This window comes from Mycteria americana, chromosome 6, assembly GCF_035582795.1.
Source record: "Mycteria americana isolate JAX WOST 10 ecotype Jacksonville Zoo and Gardens chromosome 6, USCA_MyAme_1.0, whole genome shotgun sequence".
Classification (NCBI taxonomy): domain Eukaryota; kingdom Metazoa; phylum Chordata; class Aves; order Ciconiiformes; family Ciconiidae; genus Mycteria; species Mycteria americana.
The window spans coordinates 67,052,842-67,070,946 of NC_134370.1; the positions used below are offsets into that span (position 1 = coordinate 67,052,842).

Here is an 18,105-nt window from a genome sequence, read left to right on the forward strand (position 1 = left end):
AGATTGGACCACAGCCACACGTACCTAATAGTGAAAATATTTCCCAGTTTTTCACCTGCCATATTATCTGTACTAGATCTTTCTAGTAAACCACCAGCTAATCCTCCTTTATAAAAATGTAAGAACATTGACCTAAAGATACCTTATTTTTCAAAATTTTTAGCATTAATGAGGATTAACATTAGCATAAAATTGTGTTTGTTTCTTACCTTTCACTGAAGAATCGGATAATCAGCAATACAAAAGCATATGGTATTGTGGCATATAATTGATGTGGTTTTGGAAAGACAAGTCCATCACGGTCTACAAAATGTGCCCATGTGACATTGACAGGCATCCAAATATTCTCCCACCAGAACCAGCTGTTGAGTGTCTTTAATATGTGCGCCATGCTAAGCAAATAAAAAGATAATTAAAAATTATTCCTAACATATTAAAAAGAAAATGCATTAAATAAAACACATTGAAGTTTTGTTGTGTTGAACAGTGGTTCCCAGCTGGCAAGACATTTCCTAAAGATAAGGTACAAGCAAATAGCAGATGAGGCTCGAGTCCCACAAGAGCAAGCTGTCCTGGCGCTCTACAGGGAACCTGTAGATGCTGTAGGGATGCTCAGGTGTCCCAGACTAAACCAAGAGCAAACAGACCTGGCCAGTGAAGTGTGCAATTGTGTCAGTTTTCTCAGAGGAAAAAAAAAAAAAAGAAAAAAAAATCGGTTACAGGAAGTTGAAAACCCCTTGCTTTAGAGCATGCAGGTGGGATTATAATCCAGCAGGAGATAAAATAATAGAGCCAGATTTTGAGGTGGTATAAACCAATGCAGAGCCTCTGAAATCTGCAGCGGGGGGTTAATCTACTCTCTTATTTCAATCATTCACACTAGACTGCTTAGTACCTGGTCAAATCTTTTACAATAATAATTTATAATCCATCATACCAATAGACAAAAGATGCTAAAGAGAACTGATCTCCCCTAGGCTGTCTTTGTAAATTATATTTAATTTAATTATAAATTTAAGTTATAATAAGTGGGTGGAAGGGTGGAAAAGAAATGAGGAAGTCCAGGGGGTGACTCAGTTCCGTAATAATGAAGACATTTCACTGCTGAATTACTGCTGCTTAATATGCTAATGGCAATATACACCTTGGTCCTGATTTTGCAAATACCTGCGCAAAGGACCAAGTATAAAAATTACAGTGCACAGCAAGCTTATTTTGGGATTTGCAAGAAATACTATGATTTAACTGTGACCAAATCCTAGATCAGAACAAAATGTCTAAAATCAGTTCTTGAAGGAAAAAAAAAAAATCACTTAAAAACATTTCATTCTTGTAAAAGTCTCATTTTCAAGCTTTGCATTCTACATTATATATTTAGAAGTTTCTGTTATCCTTCATTTAGTTGTAAGGACTTCACAGTACAAACACGTTATATATCCTCTAAAAATATTCTAAAAATGAATAAAAATAGAAGTTACTATAATGTTTTCCATAAGGCTGAAATAAGTATTCTGCCTAATTTCTAGGACTAATACATTTAAAAAAAAACAAAAAACAAACTTTTCCGTACTAAAATTTCCTGTAAACCAGAAAAAATATAAGGAAATAACTGACTTCACTGAACCGCAGTTTCAACGAGGAAACAGTTGAGCTGGGAGAATTTCAACCAAGTCTCCCCATAGCGCTAGAAATCCCATCTGAAGATCTCACAGCGATACATTTGTATCGGATCAAGTGATAAGATCAAATCATGCTGCGGGCAGATCATAGCTCAGGCCCTTTCATGTTCCTCCGTATTTGAGCAGGGGCCACACAACTCTAGTTCTGCCTACAGCCACATGTAGCTTCCACCCATGCTGGATCAGGACACCCAGCTTAGTGCACTCAAACCGGCTTTCCAGATTCGGACACGGCTGGCTCCGAAGCCTGCTTTAATCAACAGCTAATGAACGATCCCTTCAATCCACACTGGGCTGTTTCCTCTAAGCAAGCAGGTTTGTGAAACAGTGAAAACAGTTGTGAAACAGTTGACTATCCATCAAACAGAGCTGTGAATCAATTTACTGGCCACGCACAGTAGTCAGTATTGAAATATTAATAACCCAGCCATTTAATCTTTTTAAATGCCAAAAGGGGACAGTAAAAACCTACTGAATGAATTGTGTGTGTATAAGCAAATGCAAAAATAAAGGAGGGAGAAATCACAATTGTTCCTGCACTGAGACTTTATATGCCAAGTTTCAGCCTAGAGCAATTTTTTACTGCTGAATTATAAACTCCTGGAAGTAGGGATTTATAATGGGGCTGCTAACAGACCCTTAACTACAGCTAGCAGGCGCCATGATAATGAAGCAGGGCTTTGAAACATGACATTTTAGGTCAGACAGAAAGGCTTGCAGACGAACTGCCCTAGAAGACCAGGAGAGAGACTCATTACACAGTTCTGCTTCCTAATATATCTATATTTTTAAACTAGGCTGTGCATTGCAAACTATCACAAACTGTAATGGTAATAAAAATAGGCCAGTCTATTATAATGCAGTGGAAAGAGCACTAACAGTCAGACTATGGTGAGATGGGTTGTGACTGAATATGCACCCAGACCACACTTAAACCCTAGAAAACCACAGTAGTGTGTATTTTCATAATGGATTCATGGGATTTCACCAATTCATGTTTTGCTTCCATGCACAGATGCCTTACCCTATGACTACCTTTTCAGGTCTTAAATTAGTTAATACGTCTCTATTAAACTAAAGTCATAAATACATGCTTAATCTAAAATTTAAGGGAATTCTGGGATTCGGAGTCTGATCGAGAGTCCACAGATTTCGGTAGGAATCCTTCCTCAAAACACCAAGGAGAGTCATAGAAAAGTGGGTTCTCTGAAACTCTTTCTTCTGTAATCCTCCGTATTTGTACCAGGACTTGCCTTGCACACAGGATTAGACCACTCCTGATGAACGTTGTCCGAGTAATTCTTCGAAAACCGCGGATGAGATTCTACATCTGTCTGCAGCCTATTCTTATGTTTCATTACCCTTAAATTGGATGTTCACCCTACATCCAACCTATGTTTTCACCACAGCAAATCAGGCCATTCCCTGGGCAGTCTTGGAGATTTCCATCTTCATAATAGCAGCTGTTTAAGTAGTTGGGCTGTTTTCCTGTCTCCCTTCAGCTTCAGTTCTCATCATGAGGTTCCTGGAGCACCTGGAAGGCGAGGAAGTCCTTCCAAACACACCTGGGCAGCAGTGACCTGAGCATTTTACAGTTTCTCTTTCTGCCCTCTTTGCTCTTAAATGGCTGACAGCTGTGGCTGTGTGATAAAGTAGTTTTATCCCTCCTTAAAATCACAGAGATCCTGAAACATAGGAACTCCATAAATACTATTTTGTCGCATACATCATATACAAGCAAGGTTCTCTTTTCCTGTACTACAAGCAAGCTGTGGCCCTTTCAGCTTGCCGAGAAATATCTCATGAAACCCACATGTACTTCATAAGTTTCTTCTGTATGAAAAAGAAGCTGACACCTGACAGAAGTCTCCATCTCAGCAAGCACCACTCAAAGCAAGCTAACCAGGAATAACTCAGCGCTAGCTTTATGCATCATCTCCTTCTCCACAAACATACTTGCTACTTCCTAGAAACCCTGATTAAAATTAGTATTGGAACTCAATTACACTTTTAAAGGTGAACCCACCTATTAGCCCATCCCCTCTGCCAAAAAGGTTTTTCAATGCTCCCACGGCATCATCGATACAAATAATCCAGCTCTATGGTTTACTCACCACACCTACAGCAACCGCTGTCCCAAATGCTAATCCTCACTATCAGCTTTCTCCACATTATGACTTGACCACTTCATTCTAAATTATTTGCTTTGAATCCTTCTGACCCTAAACAACAGCTGTGTAAATCGTGAAAGAAGAGGCCAGAGGATGGAGAAAAGGAGACAGATAGCAAGCACACAAGTCATTTGTCTCTAGCAAGCTTTGTCTGTTAGAAAAACCATAGCTGCCATTTGCTAATCTCCCCTCCTTCCGCTTACCAGCTGCCTGGGACAATTGTGGCAGAGTGACTTCTCAGAACCCTTAATCCCACATCTGTGTCAATTTACCAGGCAGAGATTGAATGGCCAGAGAGAGCAAACTCTGCTGTCAGACCACACCAGGTTAGAGGCACATTGCCAGTGCCATAAGAGAGAAAATTTTCCCATTATTGTTTGCATGCTACTTTTTCTGGAAAAAAGGTTTTGCCCCTACAAGGGCTATTGTTCTGGCATATTACATGTAGACCAACCTCAAGCACTTGCATATATATTAAATGATGTAATCTGTACTATTTAGTTTTGGTTTTAACACAAAGATTTTTGGCAATTTGTTAAATCCTAATAGGTTAGGAAGGTCAGCAACCCTTTGGCCATACAATCTTACACTGAGAACATCTCTTCCAAGTGCCCGTAGCATGAGTGGGAAAGGGAAGGCATCCACCACAGCTCCTCTTGTGGAAGGGACTAATAAATAGGTAGAAGTCCTTCAGCTGTCTGAAGTGAGAAATGACAACAGCTGAGCCACCAATATTCTGCCCAACCTAGGGTGAAAAGACCCTGCTTCTTCCCAGATGCCTATCCCTACACCAGCACTGCCAATATTATTTTCATTGACAAAACTGGAATCATTGCCCTTGCTCTAGGAGGGCATAAAAGTCAATCTAACAATAAAATAAAGATATTTTAGAAAACTGGAAAGTTCCTCTGCATCTTGGAAATTAAATACTCCAAGTAAAGAAATCTAATCACCTCCTTGCTAAGGAAGGATCTCCTCTGTAGCCTAATCTAGTTTTAAATGGGTGGTGCAAAACAGGAAAATCAGGAATGCTTACTTCAGGAACTGCATCCTTTATAATTAAAGGAAAGCCTACACAGTTGGGACTACCAATGTGAAGTTTCTTTCAAAGCTCTGTTCCTTGGATCCTTGATATATTCAATTAAAAAAAAGAATCTTGTATGTTTAATGCTGTTAAGCAAAAAAGGGCAAATTTTGCTTTGACAAAAGCTACGTGGCTACATTTTGAAAAACAAATTCAGGAGCTGCTTTGAAGTGGAATTTCTGGTTGCTGCAGTCCGGGGAATGAATAAAGAGAAACGGAGCCAAAGCTTTGATGGTGTTCTCCGCACAAAAGCTCTTGCTTGCAAAAATTACATTTCCAAAACCAGAACTAAGAAAAGGCAATATCCAGGTTTGAAGGATGTGTTAGGAGGATTTCCTATCCTTCTCTACTGACTAAATTAGAAAACCCAACAGATCACTAACACAAACATGGAAGTGAAAGAAGCCTTAATTTCTCTAAGCCTCTTACTAGACTGTCTACTCGGTGTAACTCCAGAGGTATAACAGGGAACAGAATGAAGTCAGCAAAAAGCAAGAACAACATAATTCTCCTATTTCTCTCATCATCTGGTAGAGCCGGCAAAGCTTGTGCAGCGACTGTTGGGAAAAATCAAGTCTCCCAGATATCAAGAAAGATAGCAAAGCTGTTCCAGGCTGTTAATCAACATTACACCAAAGTGGTTTAAAAGAGTAAATAAAGATCAGATCCACTGTATCACAGATTTTGGTTTTGCTTAAGACTAAGCAATATATGCAACAGTTAACACACAAGTTTCAGCAGCAGATTTGTGTTCTGCTAAAAATAGCTATCACATTGTTTAAAGAATCCCAACTGCCATCACCACCACGAAACAGGTGAAAAAATATGGGACCTACACTTCGTTGCTAAAAGTTATGCAACCTTTTTCCTACTGAGGATAGCAGAAGCACTACCTAAGAGATACCTTTTAAAAAAAATCCCAATAGTACAGAAAAGTGAGTTTTAATAAAATCCAAAAAACCCCACATGTACAAACCCTAACTTGTTAATGGTTTAGTATTCGTGCAAGTGTTGACAGTTGATACTGTGCTATACAGCCTTTCAAATGTACAACAGCTGCTTTATACATCTTCTGGACATACTTGCAACTTGCAAGTTTGAGAAATCACAGGATGTGACACCAGATTAGCTTATCCACTGATAATTTTTTATGCTAAAAAATTATTAGTCCCTAAGGCAGCAAGAGCAACCCTGACCTCCACTGTTTTCTTCCACACAGAATGATTCATTCAGGCATCAGTTGTTAGTTGTAGGTATCTGCCAGTTGGAGACAGTGCTTGTTCCTGCTTCTTGGCACTGCTTTTTGCATTTGATTGAGCAGTGTTTTGCACCTAATTGGCATAAAGGGTTTGAACTATGGTTTGTGGAGGAGAGAACTGAACGAAGTCTATTAGATTGATGCTACCATCTCTTTGCATCTTGTCTTTTCTCATCTTGTTTGTCCAAATGTGAAAACACGACTCCAGTTAAATTCCGCACAACCTGAGCCACAGCGTGAATGACATCTTACCAAGCCTACACATACAACCAGTGGCAGCACAGAATAAGAGAGCTGTTGGACTTGGAGGTTCTTATGATGAAACACTGAAATACTCCGTACACATAAAACAGCTGAATTAAGATTGCTATGAGACCTTTAACTTCAAATTTACTCCCTAGCTTGTACAAATCTCAACTGTAAACAGTTTAAGTGCCCAGTTATGGGGCAATTAGCATATTTTACTACTTTTACTGTTCTATCACATTACCTTGTAACTTGGTTCCTATATTGTCGCAGGCTAAAATAGCACTTTGAATAAATCTCAATTAAGGTGGCAAGTGAGTTTTATATTTTTGCCTGTTCTCTGGGGGGGGAAAAGAAAGCCAGACCTGTTTGAAGTAATTCCTTTTCTGGGTGAAAGTTACCATGCTCTCTCTACTTAAAGGTAAATGATTTTTGAGCAACTAAAACCATTTTCACTGATCGCAGGCAGCTGAGGAAAGTGAAATACAGTTCTCACACTGTACAATTATAGTGCAAACTACGTCTGCTTTTAAGCTTTAAAAATCCATAACATTGATAGAGTTGAATAAAGATCTAAGAAATAAAATATCTGCAATAATTTTGAGGTAAAAAAATAGCTCTTTGGAAAAAAAAGGCCTATCCAAACTGCAGGTTCTTAATAGATTGTTAAATCATAAAAAGTTTGAACAGACCTAGAGGGACACCACCAGTTGCTTCAAGAACTTGTTAGTAATACTTGTCAGAAGGTAAGGGAAAAAAAAAATCTTTTTAAGTATGACACTTTTCTTCAAATTATTACTATTGGGGAAAGATGCAAAAAATTATTTTTTCTATCTTACAAAAATTTTATTTGAAATAAAAACCTGAAATCTAACTTAAAATGAGAAGTTACATAATGGAGATTGTACCAGAGCTGTGAGCTTTTTTGGTCACTTATTTAAGATAAGGGTTAAGGGCAGAACAGAGCAGCATACGGGTACACAGTGGCCAGGATAAGCACATTATTCTAAGTACAACAGTACCACAGAACATGTGAAGACAGCAGAATAGTAAGGAACTGGAGAGGGGACCTGAGGGTGCAGATGCAAAGGTTGTTGGCTTCTGCACCTGCCCGGTGGATGACTCAAGGTTTCAAATTAGCCCTTGGGAGGTAGGGAAAGGGACAGGGCTGGTGCATCTGCGCTCTGGAAAACCGTCCTATTTGCAGCTTCCTGAAACAGGGTCTTCAGCTACCACGTACACGTAGCGGCTCAAGCTTGTACGCTGACTTTAATGATCTCTACACCGCCCTGAACCAGCAATTAAACCAAGTCTGTTGTGCTCCACTGTTCTCAGTTCTCCTCCTGTTGGCTGTCCCCTCCTTTGCAGTTTAACCTGCCCAGACGTTCTCCACCCACAAAGCCAACTAGAGGAGGAGCCAGAACGTAACTGGTATTTCATTATTTCAGCCACTGTTTGCCATCCTTTTCATGCCCTAACAAATGCAAGGGAGAGATCTTCAGGTAAATGCATACCAGCATAGCCTCTTCATCAACAGTGGCACCCCAGCTGAAGATTTGACCCAAGATAGGAAGCTAGCTAAAAATAGGTATACATCACAAAAAGTAAGAGGAGAAAATGAACAGGGCTCCTCCATCTGAATGCTATAGCATTACTATGAAAGAACCCTTTCTGGCAGCTTGTTTAAATGTGTTAATTATAACACTAGCTTCTTCAGATCTTCAACAGGTAAGTCTTATAAAAAACTGTGTTAAACTGAATTTCTTACAGAACATATTTTTCTTAGCATTTTACAGAACAAAATTAGAACTAGCTTTTTCAGGCAACTTAAATTCAAGGGGTTTTTTATGCAATCACATTTATATCATTAGCTAATATTATTTTTCGTGTTAATAAATCTTCCTCCCTTCCAGTTCAGAAAGAAGTGCTCTTACAAGCACTTAACAGAATAATGATACAAGAAGTAGAAAAGCAAAACTACTACTGTAACCTGTACTACCTTTCTCTAAAACAGAAAATAAAAGTTCTCATCGGTTGGAATACTTAGGGGCAACATATAAAATCTCATTAACACCTATTCCACTCTTTATCTGAAGACTATCATAAGAGTTACTCTAATTTTCCCTTACAAAACAGACAATGTTAGAGACCAGCACCTCTAACGATTCAGACCATAATCTGATGTAGGGAGGGGAAAGAAAAAAAAAAACCGACCAGAAAAAAAAAGGAAAGAAAAAGAAATTCCTACCTTTATGATGTTGCAGTCAAAGAGAACGTAAGCACATTAGCAAGGAAGAGGCATTGCGCTCACTACTTTGACAAAGGTAAACACGCCCTATCTACAGAACTCTTTCAAATTCTTCAGGGACCCACCCAGCAAAGCTGCACTTCAAGATTTCTGACTGAAGGCAATCCTGATGTCATATGTATCTGCTCAGTGAAACTCAGGAGTAGTAATGCCGAGTGCCTTCCCTTGTGCTTGTTTCAACATAGTAGATGAAGAAATGTTTGAAGTCACATGGTATTTTGTTGCAGGATGAGAATTTGTCTCAACTTATATTGCTCTATATATGCACAGGAGGATGCTGCGCTCGCTGCCTGTGCTGGAAAGGAAATCCCAAATGCCTCACTTCACACTGATATTTTTAGATGCATTATTAAATGCCACATGGGTTTTCAAATAAAGTTAGAGAAAGGTTTCTGCTCCTATTGACCAGCCTCAGGAATACTTCCAGCCTCGATCAACTAAATGTTTTACAGAAAGCATCCCAGTTCCTCAGAAGATATAAAGTGGAATTTTTGAAATTCCTAAAGCAAAGGGAAACACACACTGAGTGTATGTGTGTTACAGATACCATACAAACATGTAAATTTTACCTAACCCTGTATAATTTTTTAATTTTTCTTTTAAGTTCCATGACTAAGGAATAAGGCTGAAAGTCATTCCTCACCAGCTCTCCCCAGTTTCAAGTAATAAGTAACAGCATTCAGAAGTGTTGGCATTACTTAGCATTCTGGTGGGCAGGACACCTTAATGTTGTTCAAAAGGAAGGAGAGAACCTCACTGACAAGCCAGGAGCAGAGAACCTCTTATTAGCCCTTTCGTCCTGCTTGCAGTCAGCAAACACCAACCCATGAAATAGGAACAGACATGTCAAAGTTGAACCAAAGTTTCACCTCGCCCAGCATACTCTCTCCGAAGGAAGCTAATAATAGATGGCTACAGAAGAGTACAAGAACAGAATAAACACAAAGTAGTAACCGATCATACCCCCAGCCTTCAGTAGTTTGGGGCTCATGGACTTCCTAAGCCACAGATGGTATCTATGTAAATAACACTGGAGAGGTTTCCCCCACCCAGCCTTAATTTCCAGAACTCCTTTTGAGTATATTTAAACTTTCATCATAATCCATAAGACTGCAATAAAAGAAGATGTGACCCAAGCAATATTTGGATCCTGTTCATTTATTTCCCTCCAGGGAAAAGTTTGGTTTTGTTCATATTGCTTTTTTTCCCCCCCCTCTTTTTGAGGTATTCTATTTTGCAGCTATTGCAAGTCTTCAGTCCTTCCATAAAACTGGGAGTGGTATTCAAGAAACTGATGCACCAGAGAAGTATTAAACATGAAGGATTATTCCAGAAAGGTAGTATTATGGCTTTGCTGTTGCTTTAAATCATCTCCATACTTTCCCACATCTGAACCACTAGTATGAACCAAGCAGAACATTTAGGAACACTTTGCCAATTAGGAAAGCCTAGAGCAAGCTGATTCATATATCACTTGGCTAATACTGTGCCAGTAATGTAATAGGTAATTGGCAGAAACACCTCTTTCTTATGCCTCAATACATGATTTCTTCACTGTTACTCTAAATTGCAGAAAACATGCTTGTTTGACTGGAGCAAATGTGGGGCTGCTACAAATAATAAAATGGGAAAAAAATGTTTTTACATACTTTGTGAGGAGCATTTGTTAGGTAGCACTCACCACCTACGTAGGACTATTAGAAGATTAAAGATACTGCATGGTAAATAACAAGCTAACCATATCCTCTTAATCAAAGCTGCCCACTGACCTTTCAATTATCACTGCACTTTCATAGTACTTATCCTTCAGGCATCTTAAATTTGAATGCTGCAAAAAAGAAAACCAAACAAAAAACCCACCTTAGTCTGTACCTCTCACTGAGAAAAGAAAAAAACCAAAATCTAAGTGTTACTACTCCTTGATTGCAGCATAACACCTACTCAATCATATGACAATTAAATATAACTAAATAATGGAGGCATGTATTTGACTGAAATAATTATTTCACATATCACTGGAAATGATGTATAAATTTTCAGTGAAAAAAATATTAGAACAAAACAAAAAAAATTTCACAAAATTCACTTCTTTCCATTTTCCAGCCAGTTAAATACATATATTAAATTACAGTGAATCCACACACTGGATGTGAGCTTTCACCTGAGCTTCTAAGCGGTTACATAAGAATGTAGTATTAGTTAGCTTTCTCAGTAGAGAAAACCCTCTCGGCAAATCTTTGAGACTGTATTAAATCTTAAACTTCTAGAATAAGAGCTGTTGTGTATGATTGCACCTGCATGGGGAAGAAGAAAAAACCCAAAACCCAAGGGTTTGGTTTTTTTTTCCTTTATAAAAAAAAAATTCATCTGGGAAGCCCACAGATAAATGTTCTAAATATATTGCCTATTAGTACCTAGTCATTTTTGCTAACTGATTATCTCAATGGCAGACAGTTAATCAAATCTCAGTCATATGTATACACAGAGAAAAAGTAGGAATCCATTTGATCTAATAATAATAATTTGGACTCTGAATTCTCTTTTCACCAGCAGTGAAACCCATCTACTTGCCATCTGGCATTCCTTCAAGATTAAGGTAAAAAACTTTGATATTCCTATACTTTCTGCTCCCCAAGAATCAACAAATATCTGAAAATGAATCATTTCAAGTCACATGTTCAAGGACATCAATATCATAACTCATAATCTTACAATCTGTAATTTAAAAAGCTAAGCTCCTCTTCGTCACAGGAATTCGTATCTTCTCCTAATATACCAACCTTCCCCTACATAAAAGGGATGACAAAGTCCATTTACAATCCCTCGAAAAGCTTTCTCCTCAAGACTTTTTTTACTAGGGAGTATGACCCGATGCATAATCCATACAGGATTTTAAGTAAGGAGAGGTTCATTTCTAATTAATTAATAATATCATCTGTCATAATTGAAGACTAGATACTTGATTTTGAACAGAGCAAGCGTTAAGGTAATAAATACTTATCGTACATGAATGCCATTGCAGGACTAAATCAGGAATACACACAATTCGAACACACAGGCTGAAATCTTCAAAACACTTAAATCTTTTAAAATTGTTTCAGAACTTGGTTCCTGTGAATTTTAATAAGAATTAGAAAACTCAATAATTGAGAATCTGGGCCTTAATAACAAGAAGGAAGATGACAACTGGATAAAAAGAGAATGTCAGTAGTAATACTGGAAGGATAAAGACAGTGGAGAGAAGTGAAGGAACAGACCAACATACTCTACTGCTGACCCAAGCCACCATCACTTCAATAAAATGCAGAGAACAGGATGATTAATAGGCTTCAAATATGCCTTAGGAAAAAGGCTCCATCCAGGAAAAGACATTGACATTACTTGGGGACTGCCTTCTAACCTATTTCTCTTGCACACTTAACAACTGAGGGATATAAATACCACAATTGTGCTATCACTTTCAAGTTGTTACAAACTCTTGGCTGTATATCATTTAAATACTGAACATCCAGTGTATCAGTAAGCCTCCAGGACAGCAATTAAGAATGCTCTCATATCCAGAGGCAGAGATGTGTGTATGATCTAGTGAAGAATTCAGATATTTACAGTTTGGTCAGCATTCTTTATGCAAAAACCTAGCCTGTTTTGTCGTTAAATTATCCTTGGTGAGAAGATTTTTTTCTTTCCCCTTGATTTAGCATCACCTTGTCCATACTTGTCAAATTCACCTCTCTAATAACCAGAAACACTAGAGCAGTTCAAATATAACCACAAATCTATATAAGGTCCTTTCACTAAGTATGTTCTAGTATGTTTGAAAACGTAAATTTAGCAAGAAGAGTAACTTCAGTTGCTCACATTTATAGTAAGCAGTATGTTAAAACTTGCGTGCTGCTCACAAAATCTTAGCAAGAACAACTGTATCTAAGGATTGACTTCTATAGTTCACCCTTTCCACTCCAAATACAGCACTGCTAATTCACTCAAATAATACTCCTGTGTGCTATTACTATCTTAAGATGCAGGAGACTAATGCACAAAATATTCTGGCTCCAACACTAGAGATTTGACAATTAGTCCAACCAATTCATTCAGAGAGTTTTTTAAATTCATTTCCAACAGTGCAAATAACCCATCCTCAGTTTCAATACAGGCTGGGGGATGATGTGATCGAGAGCAGCCCTGTGGAAAAGGACTTGGGGGTACTGATGGACGAAAAGCTGAACATGAGCCAACAATGAGCGCTCGCAGCCCAGGTGGCCAACTGTATTCTGGGCTGCATCAAAAGCAGTGTGGCCAGCAGGTCAAGGGAGGTGATTCTGCCCCTCGACTCTGCTCTGGTGAGACCCCACCTGGAGTACTGCGTCCAGCTCTGGAGCCCTCAGCACAAGGAGGACATGGAGCTGTTGGAGCGGGTCCAGAGGAGGGCCATGAAAATGATCCGAGGGTTGGAGCACCTCTCCTACGAGGACAGGCTGAGAGAGTTGGGGTTGTTCAGCCTGGAGAAGAGAAGGCTGCAGGGAGACCTTATAGCAGCCTTCCAGTACTTAAAGGGGTCTTATAGGAAAGACAGGGACAGACTTTTTAGCAAGGCCTGTTGTGACAGGACAAGGAGTAATAGTGTTAAACTAAGGGAGGGGAGATTTAGACTGGATTTAAGAAAGAAATTTTTTACAATGAGGGGATGGTGAGGCACTGGAGCAGGTTGCCCAGAGAGGTAGTGGAGGCCCCATCCCTGGAAACATTCAAGGTCAAGTTGGATGGGGCTCTGAGCAACCTGATCTAGTTAAAGATGTCCCTGCTCTTGCAGGGGGGTTGGACTAGATGACCTGTAAAGGTCCCTTCCAATCCAAAGCATTCTATGATTCTATGAAATAACATAGGATTAAAAAAAGATGCTTTGTTGATCCTTGGAGCTGGAAGCACTGGTTTAACAACCGTATGAAAATAAACCTCAACAATTTGTAACACTTGCACATAAGACAATGCTGCAAATATTGATTACATTATTAGAAGACTCTTAGACCATCAATCTTTATCCATCCACAGAGAACACAAGTGCAAACTATGAGCATTTGCTTGGTGAAACTGAAAGGCAATCCCTTTGATGCTTCACAGCCAGCAATTCCTCCCTCTGCATAAGCTCATAATTGAAAATTACAGAAAACACTGGCATCATACTGGTCAGTATTTTTAGCTTAGGTGAAGAAACCCCCCTTTAGAGAGACCAATAAGCTGTTGAAGATGACCAAGTACTAGATTCTCCCTTGAGATTAAAAAAAAAATTGGTTGTCGTACATTTGCAGCATAATGGATCTTTGCCTAATTCTCACAGCAGCTGTAGTGGTGTCAGCAGAAAGAGAACACCATTTCATACTTGAAGAATATAAATACTATTAAGGAAGCCAAGTACTGGAGGTAAGTTTCCAGAAAGCATTAATTTCTGTTTCGGTTAAATCCCTACGTGAAATAGCTATAAAAGGTCTGTAGTAACAAAAGTTACTCTAAGAGCTGATGAACTCCGAAAGATTACATTTGAAGATAAAGCTAGCAAGCAAAGGATGAACATTGTGAATGTAGAAATAAGCACACAGGACTTTGTCATTTGACAGCACATGCTTTTTACTTAATCAGTACATGCTCTTTTGCAAAATAGGCTTCAAAATCTTATCCATTGTTTTCTATGTAGCTATTACTTCCTTCAAAGTAGCTATAGGCATATGGAAGCTCTTTGAAGCTCCACAGAAAATCTTTCAGGTTTCAACTCTCTAGCACCAGGATGAGATGGGGCAGATTCTTGGACAACTACAATTAGCAGCTAGAACTCCCAACATAGTTTCAGGATATGTACATACAAACTTTCCTACAACCTTTTAAGGAAGCCAATATTCAGCAGTGCAATTACTTTTGAGGTTGCATGTGCTACTTTTTCAAACATTTCTCATTTTTCTCACATCTTCCCCCTGAAAGGACACTGCTGACTGACAAAACTCATGTTTTGCAGCACAGGTAAGCAGGAACCAGAAATAACTAAAGGATATTGTAATTCTCCATGCAAGCTTTTTACCACAAAATATATTGTAGTATTCCTTCCTTCCTTGCTGTATGTAAACCAGCAGCAAGCCAACTTGGCTATTAAAGAGTGTCTCTGAGGGTTATCAGCAATAAACTCATTGGCACAACATTTAAAAAGACAATGACTTGGAAAAGCTTAAATCCCTAAGATGTTTCTCAATCAAGCCCAGGTCCATGCCTGCTGTTGAGCTAGTAGTGATAGTAAAAGACTGCCTATCGTCCATTCTGACACATACAATTGGCTTCTAACAAGATTTCAGAGTGAACCGGGTAGCCTAAGAGTTGTACAAAATACAACAAGAGTTTACAAATTCATTTGGACAACTCTTTAAGGGAAAATACACAGAAGTAAAATTATAATGACCACAGTATTTTCACTCCTACTGACACTGAAGGGCTGTAATAGATACTTGATAGTGACTTCAGACACCATCTCAGATTGACTTTGGAAGAAGTACAAACAATGCTTATCCTGCAGTGATAAGCCAGGGAACAACCGAGGCTCCTTATTCCCAGCTTTACAAGAGTATCATAAATATAGAAATTCTGAAGGTTGGTTTTTATTCTTGTATTACAGGATTAAAACTCGTATTACAAGTCTTAAAACTAGAATGGAAAGCAGTCATAATATTGGAGGAAATCCAGTTTGAAGAACCACAAGCATGGAACCACCTGGATTCAGCTGTAATTGCAATCAAGCTCTACAAATAGTCAAGTTCAAAAATAGTCTTTTTAAAAAGCACATCCTGTAAGCAACTTCTAGTGCTAACTGCTTACCTCATTAAAGCATAATTTATTCTATTGATGTTGAAGGTAAACTCCTCAAAACAACTGCACAGACATAAATGGAGACTGCGGACATTTCAGGATAAGTCCTCAGATAGAAAACTGTCTCCAGACAGGTCACCTGATTTGTTCTGTGTCTTGCTTTGAAATAATACAAGAAAAGTTGTTAGATATCAATATCCAAAGGTAAGGCACATCAACCTCCTAGTAGTAACTGACCTACTTCCTAAATTCTAATTTAACATTTAATAGGTTCTGCAGCTGAGTTTATTTGCTCTAGCAAATGAAATAACAGCTCTGCCTAAAAATTTTAGATAGTAAAAACTCAAGCAAAAAAAAAACCCAAACCCCAAACCAAAAAACCCACAAACAAACAACCAAACCCCAACCATCCTACCTTATAAACTCACCAATGGATTAAAATACAGATTCTTTTGCCAAGTGTTTTCTTTGTGCTTTCTGAATATAGCCATAGAACTACTAGCTACCTTCACTGCTCACACTCATTCTGTGTGCAATAACAAAAAAAGTTGACTCACATCAGTTTTACCCCATCTCAGGTCCTACAGTTCATAACTGGTAAAATATCAACACATTAAGGTTGATATTTTATATCAGTTTATATCAGTTGCCAGATACAAACCACATTTACCCATTTTTACCACTAAAACATTCTGAGAATTAAAACAACGGCTTTCTGAGAAGTGAAACATGTGGGAATGATCACTACTAATAACCAACTGGGCACACAGTCAACTTCATGCCTGTAAGAATTAAATACAGTTGGATTGCAATTGGATTTGCTGTATTCAAAAATATCAAAAGTTATGGCTCCTACACTTCTTGCTAAATTCTACACACTGTTCTGAGATGTCTAAACTTTTACTTCAAAAAAGTTTTTATAGTTGTAGTAATCACTGACAAACAAGAAGACTAGCACTTAACAAAACCAAGATTATGTCCCCATTCTACCTTTCCCACCCTGCTTATCTTATCAGTGTTTGAGAAATCCTGTTGTAATTTAGATACTTCCAACTGGCAAAGTGCAGACCAAGAAATGCTGAACAATACTATGTTCAGTGAAAACAATGAAGTTACTCATTTAAAATAAACTAGGCAGCAAAGGCTAGATTAGAAAAGTGAGGATAGTGGAAAGGATTTCACTGAAATGGAAGTACCTACCTACGTTGAAAACTGCAATCCTGAGAAACTCTTGCTCAACTGCCTTGCCAAAGGCACTTCCTTTGTTTGAACTGAAAAGTTCCCAAGTTGTCTAGAGTTGCATCTTTGAAAACGCCCAGAGCCATTTTAGACCTGACAGGAATGAGCAACTCGGCATCTAGAGCATAACCAAGTTCAAACAGTAAAGAGAAACCAGGAATTCTTCTGCCCTGGACAACTCAGAGGTTAGTTTTTAACTAAAGTAACTAATAAGCATGAATGGAAAAGTTTCCATTCATTGACATTTTTACCCACTCCTATGCACAAAGGTTATCTCAGGAAGAAACCAAAGCACAACAAATGCACAGAATATTCAGATCTCCTACATGCCAGTGAAAGGGATCACTCTTTCCTATGTAACTGCCAAGTGATTGCAGCAGTCACCCTCAAAGAATAAGACCGAGGTTCAAACCTTCCTGTCTGAGAATTCATACCATTCAAGTGTCTCTGGAGAGCACTGTAATTTCCAGCTAAATTATCCCATAAGCTTCACCTAGTTTTCTTCCCCTCCCAATAGTGCTGATTGACCAGTTGAAAGCTCAAGACTAATCTAGAAGATGGCCACAGAGATTTGGGGGTCAGAGTCACCTGCTCCAGAGACTGTTCGTCTTAACTCAGTATCTATTTTAACTTAACACTAAATAGCTATTTAAAAGGAAGATAGAACTTAACCTGGCTCTCAATCAGAATACAGCACTTACCTTCAAGAGACGATCCCAAGAGGAAAACTGCTTCGTACAGTTCTGATGAGGTCTGAGATTTTTAGTTCCTGTCGTCAGGACTTTCCCATTGCCTAACCCTTGTAAAATCATCACAAGCTACACGTTAAGTGTACCAACATTAGGTGGCTTCCTGCTAAGTGCACACACTGGTTTGGATCCTGTTCTGAACTAACTCTCCCCAGGCAGAGTCTTAGACACTTACTTTTCAGGTTATTCAAATTAGACCTAATAAAAGATGCAAGTATAAGAATTCAAATTCAATATCCATCTCACTGCACTGCAGACACTTAATTTCTAGTTATCTGTTTCCGATTTAACAAATCTATTAAGTATATATGCTATACTTACATAAAATACGTAATGGATGTGAGGAACTCTGTTGGAATTTCACTTCTGCATTACCTAAGCTTGATTTTAGATATCATGCTCCACTCAAATGTTCTATAAATAGACAATATATGCATTAGTCCCACATCTACCTTTCTTTTTAATTAAAGGAATATACCATAAAACTAAATTCAATTTTCAGTGAAATGATAACGCTGCTGATTAAAT

General features: G+C 38.4%; 1 protein-coding gene across 3 annotated transcripts in view; it reads right to left on the reverse strand.

The window, feature by feature from the left end:
* The window catches only part of CERS3 (ceramide synthase 3), a 55,216-nt gene extending 37,128 nt beyond the window's left edge, over nucleotides 1-18,088 (reverse strand). Inside the window, exons 1-2 of one of the 3 annotated variants that reach the window (XM_075506318.1) lie at nucleotides 15,599-18,088; nucleotides 210-392 (exon numbers count right to left, since the gene is read on the reverse strand). In XM_075506318.1, the coding sequence (XP_075362433.1) occupies nucleotides 210-392; nucleotides 15,599-15,603 (188 nt within the window). In that variant the 5' untranslated portion in view covers nucleotides 15,604-18,088. Of the gene's footprint in view, nucleotides 1-209; nucleotides 393-10,515; nucleotides 10,669-13,098; nucleotides 13,123-15,598 lie in introns of those variants that run through there. The other 2 variants (XM_075506320.1, XM_075506319.1) reach the window with 2 other exon arrangements.
* Nucleotides 18,089-18,105: the final 17 nt, after the last annotated feature.